Below are 6,852 nucleotides of genomic sequence, written 5' to 3' on the forward strand. Positions count from 1 at the left end.
AAAAGGCTAAAGCCCAACATCCACTAGGCAACTTTAAGGCCTTTTCACACTGGCACAAGTAATGTGCATTGATGCGCATTAATCATGTTCACACTAGAGTGGTTTTCAATTAATGCGCATCACTCTCACTTCACCTTCAGAGGTGGATTGACGTGAAGTGATGCGCTTCGATCAATGTAAACCAATGGCAACAAGAACACAAAATGATACATGATTCAGCTGCTAGTGTGAACACGATCAATGTGCATTAATCTTGTAATTTTCATAGGAGAAAAATTTCAGACAGAAAAAATTCATGTATTTTTATTTTCGCACAGTGGTTCCTGTCCGAAAATTAACAACATACGAAATTTTAAAGATCTTATAAAGGATCCCACAGAGCATCTCTGCTTGAGAAGCTACCATGCTTATTAGAGTGTCTGCCAACTGCAGTAGGAGACTAGGAGAGATACTTTAATTGGAAGAAACAAAGCAGCGCCATTTTGTGATGATAGTGCTACGTGTCTTGACAATGCACGTGGTATCTGCATGCAAAACTTACGCATGAATAAATTAATTTTCATGAATTTTAATTTCGCACAAAGCCATGCATCCGAAAATTAAATACAGGCGAAAATTTCCAGGTATACGGTATTTCAGCTGATAATGCTGAACCAACAAAGCGCATCAAAGTGCCTTGAAAACTGTGCCAGTGTGAAAAGGCCTTAAAACTCAATGACATATTGTATTTCCTTTAATAAAAGCCCAGGCGTCTATTCCCTAAAAATTGTATTTGGACCTCGAAAAAAGTTTTTAAAACTTTGGCCCAGAGTGGGATTCGAACCTATGACTTATGCACATAGATATACTACCTGTAAATGGGATTGGAAACTTCAATGATAATAAGTGCAAGGTGTGTTGGGGCGTATCCCACCAAATCTGATAAAATCTTAGCAAATGCATTGGCTCTATGGCGAAACTTTGTGGGACTCTAGCAGCTGTATTTCAGAATGAAACAAGCAAGTTTTTGCTTATATAAATACTTCTTAAGAGCCTTCAGTGCAACATAACATTTATTTAACGTAATACTCACTAGTAAGAGCTTTTTAGGCTATTTGAATTTTTGCCAGATCGCTCGGGATTCCATTACTCACAAAATACGCAACACAGACTAAAATGAACATCACGGTGCACTCAAGGCTCTTAAGAAGAGTCTATAGAAGTGAAACTGGGCTGTTTCATTCTAAAATGCAATAGCTAGAGTCCCACAAACCTTCGCCATTGGTCTACTAAGAATTGAACAACGTGATCCCAACCAGCCTGGTACCCATGGGTAGTAATGGAAGTTTCCAATCCCATTTACGGGTAGTTATCTATGACTTCAGGAACTTTAGGCAGTATCCACAAGACTACTGAGTCACTTCAAAACTTAATTTGCATATTTATATTTAAATTGTATTGCTACCCCAGTGTTTATTCACATGCAGCTTCTATTTAAGGATTTATAGTGCCAGTACCTTTGATGTGGTTGTGTAACATTATGCATGAAGTTGAGAGTCTCTCTACTTCATGCAACATGTTGCCCAACCACATCAAAGGTTTGACCACAAGTTGCAAGCAACAATGCTCCATAGTGGATGCCCACCTTTAGACAGTACATTTAATGAAAATCCAGCAGCTTCTGTAGTAAACTCTCGCTCTTTATGGGTGACAGAAATGGGTTTTCTTGCTTTGCTTTCTTGCTGTCCCTTAACTGCTCACTAGGAATGGAAGCACATTGTCATGTGGTTTAGGGTGGTACCTTTGGTACGCCCCCTAGTAACCATAAATCATTTAAAGCATAGGAAGCAGTGCTTTAAGTAATGCATACAGTACCTGCTACTTATCTGCATGGCTTCCGTGCAACAAAAACAATTTCAAAACCACAAATACGTAAAGAATGCGGATGTGACGTAGTTATTTATTAATTGAAAAAAAGGCAGGGGTCAGGTGAAAGTAAACAGACTTTAATAGTAGTGCACCTTGTCTGTTTGTGGTCAGGCATAACGTTGTCTATACTTCACTTCTGCATGCATGCAACTATAGAATCTACATGTTGCCCGACTGCATCAAAGTCCTGAAAAAATTACCTAGTGTATGGTGGGTGGGGTAAAAGACAATAGCTGAGACATTGACTAGCTCACTGTGGGTAATGCCAAAATAATATTTATGTGTAGCAAATGAAAATTTAGCCTGTGATTGGCCACATATAGTTTCCCATTTCTTGCCCAAATAAGGTGGTGTCACATTTGTTACTGGTGAGGTATACAATCATATGAATTATCAAGCCTATACACCATCTGCCCACCTGCTTATGAAATGAGAAAGTATTTCATCAGTTGCATTTGCCTTATATTATTTAATTTTTTTTCAAATGTAGGGACATTGTAGTCCCGCCGCTCAGCCCCTTTGCGGGGCATGAGACTAGGGGCATCATCTCATCAGCAGAGTATGCAGATGTAAGTTAATTAAATTATTTTATATAGGAATTGTTTTCTGGTACACCACTCGAGAGCCTAAGTTAAAATTTACACTATTGTACTCTTTTGAAAAATGCTATTGCATGATTTGCATCATTAGGGCACTTCAAGTACATTCATAGTTTCTCCTTTAATGGAAATGGACAGGGCTGATGTATGGTGGGATGGGAAAAATATTTAGGAGAAACAATGAATTTGATTAAAGTGACTAACTGACTAACTTAATATGAAAATAAAAAATAATCAGTTTTGTATATTTTTCAAGGCAAAATCCACAATGCTACTAAAATTAAGTTCAATTGTAATAGTGTTTTGCTGTTTACAGAATATCTGGTGCCTTCTCTGCATAACAACTAAATAGTTATTCCTTGTATCTATTAGGATGCTCCATTATCTGATTCTGATAATAAAATAAAAGTGTCTGAAGTTTTTGAACATCATCCGGAGGATAATAATGCATCAAATGATAATCCTGGATATTTTACAAGAGTCTCAACTGGCAATGTCAATATGGCTTCTTCTGGATATTCCATTATTAAATCAATTACAGAAGGAGCACAACACATTGGACATAAACTCATTCAAGGTAGAAATATAAGTGATGAGAAATACTGTATACCGTATAGCAAAATTTTTTGTGGCCCAAAATTTTTGTGGATTTCGCCTTTTTTTTTTAATCCATGAAAATTGATTTAATACGGTTCAAGATGGCCAAAAAGTAAAAAAACCACGAAAATTAAAGCCACGAAATTGATTTTTGAACGGATCCGTGAAAATTTTGGGCCACGAAAATTTTCCATTATACGGTAGCTTCAAATATTTGGTCAAAAATTTCCGATAAAGCCTTAATTTTTTAATTAAAATTAACATGGAGCAAGAATTTTGTAAATTAAAATTCTCTTCAAATAATGTGCTCAGGCAAATTTGATGAAATTTTTGATTAACAAGATTTTGGAGCTATATATTATGCTACATTTTCATAGCTTATTATCAAGATGATACTGCCATTTTACATCGATCCATCACTAAAACTTGCCAAGTACAGTTACGTATACTACCACATTAAAATGATTATTTTATCATAATTTAGCTTATTTTGAATATTGTTAGAAAATATAATGGTCAAAATAACATTCTTGTTCAAAAAGAATGGTTAAATGAAACAGAGTATCTTTTACAAAATAAGGTCCTCACTGTTGGTGTGTTTGGACGTCACAATGCTGGAAAGAGCACATTATTGAATGCACTCCTTTATCATGAGTGAGAAATAATTATTATGTATGCATAATATTCACTTGATTGATTTTATTTTCTATAAAGAGTTTTGTCAGTAGCTGATACAAATGAAACAGCTTTTGTTTTAAGAATTTATCATAAGCCTAGAAACCATCATGGAAGCAGCTGTTTTGAAAATACTGAAGTAAATCATTTTTTGTAATTTATGTTGTCATTTTATAATAATAATAGCAATCTTTATCAATGAAGGATCAAGAAACTGAGGGTCATCGAAGCATTCGAAAAACAATTAAAAGAAAGAACTCTGGTATCAGAGAAAAGGGTGCAGTGAGTATTAGTATGAGCATATGATTCCTAAAATGAATTTTACTTAATTTTTTTAGACAATTGATGTTGATGAATTAGAAGCACATGTCCCCTTCCTATGTCGTTGTTCCACTGGTGATATCAACATTGTGCTGTTAGATACACCTGGTTTATCTGAATCTAATGAGTTAGGAATATCTGAAGTATCAGAGCATCAACTGATGACCTGTGCTGTATATGTTTATGTAATATCATCTCAACAATTGGAGGATTCTATTGATACTGACTCACTGAGAGCTATAGTCAAGAGGGACCCAAGTAAGTGACTGTGTCTCATAAAATACTGTATAAGTGGTTTTTTCGTGGGTTAAAAATTTCATGAATTTTGCAGATTCCCTCCTAATTTGCAAAAATAAAATCCACAAAAATCAATTTAATACGGTACCCGCATGGCACACGTCGTAGAATTCGCAAAATTAACATCCATGAATTGGAATTTTAGTAGATTTTACGAAATATAATTCCCTCAAAAAAAACTACATATAACAGGATCTGTGTATTATGTAAATGATAATAATCTTTGTGGACTGCTTTTTGTCTAAAATATGATTATATATAAGTTGATCCATTTTTAGATGCATTTGCAGAAAGACGAATCATTATTGCTGTAACAAGGCTTGATCAGTATAGCACTACTACATCTGAAGATGAATCATCAGATCCTGATTCAGAGAGTGATGATGAATCAAAACCTGCTAAAGATGATGAAGAAGAAATCATTAAGCGTATTCATAGCATAAAGGAGGTCATCCAGCGACAGTGCAAGTGTTTAGGTGTGCCTATTCCAGATGATTGCATTATACCTTTGCATGCTACTGGAGCTCTCGAGGCAAGGAAAAAAATGATAAACTTAAGAGTCAAGAAAAAAGAGCCAGATCAAGAGTCAAAATTATCAACTGCAAATGAACGTGACAAAATTAGTCAGGTACCATTATTAGAGGAAAAGTAAGTTAGTTATTGTACCACCAATTTACCAGTTTATCATTATTTATTTAACTGTAGACTTATTGAAATTGCTACTAATTCTCATTATTTATGGCACTACAATATTGTGAGGGACTGCACTAAATACTGTGATCAAGCTATGGAAAAACTAGATGGATCTAAGAAAGAATTTATAAAACATGAAAGGGGTTTGTATTTTCTTATATAATTCTACTTATCAATGTAATCCTATTAGAGTTTAATGATAAAGTGAGGGAAAAAGAGAGTAATTTCCAAGGCTTCAAAAAATTAGTGGAAGTGATTAGATTCAAGTACAAAGATGGGTCAGAATTTTCCAAACGATTAGAATCCACTTACAATGAAGATTTAAAAGTACTATTAATCTTCATTGGTTTTCTTTAATGGTTGTGCTTTATTTAGACAAATCATGAAAATATTGATAGAGTATCAAACTCACATTTAAGTATTTTTGAAAACTTTCGATCAGAAATTAAAGAAAGGAAACCTAGAGTTACCACTGCACAATTTAAATCAGGTTTGTCTGCATCTAAATTATTTAGCATCTATAAATATTTTTCTGCTGCCAATTTTTCTTACATTGTATCATTATAGAGGCTGAAAAGTTAATTGAAAATGAAAATAAATCATTGAGGAATGATTTAAAAGATCTGGCCTTTAAACAGATGGATGTAGTTGTTAAAGATTCAATATATAGACTTGGTTCCTTTAGACAAAAATTGGGACAACACCTGGCCACATACTGCAATACAACTACTTCTACTAGTGGTATGGAGAAGCTTTAGTGTACATAGCTTGAGTATAGTTACTATGTTGTGTATAGATGAGCCTCATTTGCCTGATGATAGTATTATTTCTGAATCTCTAAGTGATAGCAGAGTACTAGTCAGCAGCAAGTAAGATTAATTTGCACCCATTAATGCTTCAGTAATATTTTGCTGTTTATATAGTCCACCTCTCAAGTTACGCGATATACTAGAACAAAGCAAAGTGTAAGAATTTGAACTACTTTGTCTATAATTATGGTTTATTTTATTAATAATAGGCACTATAGTTTTTGGGAGAATATTTTCGTTTTTTTTAATAAGTGAGTATTGAAATATTTATAGCTTTATTACTAAACAATTTATAGGCATTTTGTACCTTTGGATGATCCAAGACGCCATTTACGGTAATAATTCAGGGATGGGGCGAAGTACATTAGTACTTGTACTTAAGTACAATCTTCAGAGTACTTAGACTGTACTTAAGTCCTTTTTACATTAACTGCCTGTACTTGCACTTATACTTAAGTACTTTATAAAGTACTTTGTGATACTTATATAAGTACTTTGAAGTACTGTAAGTATAATGGCTTGTACATGTATAATTATTGTAAGAACTGAAGTGTGACACTTGCTGCTGCTAAGCTGTAAATGGCCCTGATCATTGTAACCATAAAACAATCATGTCTTTGATGCCTTGCAGTCATATGTATAATGCATATGCATGTACAATATCCACTAGTCTACATGTAGATGCTTATTTGGAAGCACCTGCTCTATCTGAAAAAACTAATCTACTAATGTTTTAAAAAAGAAAATAGTAATGCCAGATCATTTCCATCATACCTTTCATTTTAAACATTGCTAGCAAAACATTTTGGACAGAAAGGTGTAATTTAAGTGACAATAGATTACAAAAATGAATGTTTATTTGTTCTAACATTAAACACACAAATTTCAATGGTTAAAATTCCATTTAATTGTGCTCTTCATAGTACTTCACTTGTACTTAAGTACTTTCTATA

The 6,852-nt window shown here is 33.9% G+C and overlaps 1 protein-coding gene across 1 annotated transcript; it reads left to right on the plus strand.

Annotated features, from left to right (window-relative positions):
• Positions 1–3,008: 3,008 nt before the first annotated feature.
• Positions 3,009–6,339, plus strand: LOC109584468 (uncharacterized). The gene is made up of 15 exons (XM_020000217.1): positions 3,009–3,084; positions 3,482–3,537; positions 3,589–3,758; positions 3,819–3,918; positions 3,966–4,061; positions 4,118–4,358; positions 4,676–5,045; positions 5,103–5,233; positions 5,281–5,417; positions 5,466–5,580; positions 5,658–5,831; positions 5,887–5,959; positions 6,014–6,055; positions 6,109–6,150; positions 6,196–6,339. The coding sequence occupies exons 1-15, from the start codon at positions 3,009–3,011 to the stop codon at positions 6,236–6,238; spliced, it is 1,866 nt and encodes a 621-aa protein (XP_019855776.1). The 3' UTR covers positions 6,239–6,339.
• Positions 6,340–6,852: the final 513 nt, after the last annotated feature.

Source organism: Amphimedon queenslandica, unplaced genomic scaffold, assembly GCF_000090795.2.
Source record: "Amphimedon queenslandica unplaced genomic scaffold, v1.1 AMPQUscaffold_13207, whole genome shotgun sequence".
NCBI classification, from domain to species: domain Eukaryota; kingdom Metazoa; phylum Porifera; class Demospongiae; order Haplosclerida; family Niphatidae; genus Amphimedon; species Amphimedon queenslandica.

What these genes read in the sequence shown, in the direction of transcription:
- LOC109584468 (XM_020000217.1), top strand. Translation starts at nt 3,009, where the DNA reads ATGGCTTCTTCTGGATATTCCATTATTAAATCAATTACAGAAGGAGCA. An exon ending in TATAGTCAAGAGGGACCCAA is followed by an intron (nt 4,359 to 4,675) that starts GTAAGTGACTGT and finishes ATCCATTTTTAG; the next exon opens with ATGCATTTGCAGAAAGACGA. An exon ending in ATTTATAAAACATGAAAGGG is followed by an intron (nt 5,234 to 5,280) that starts GTTTGTATTTTC and finishes TAATCCTATTAG; the next exon opens with AGTTTAATGATAAAGTGAGG.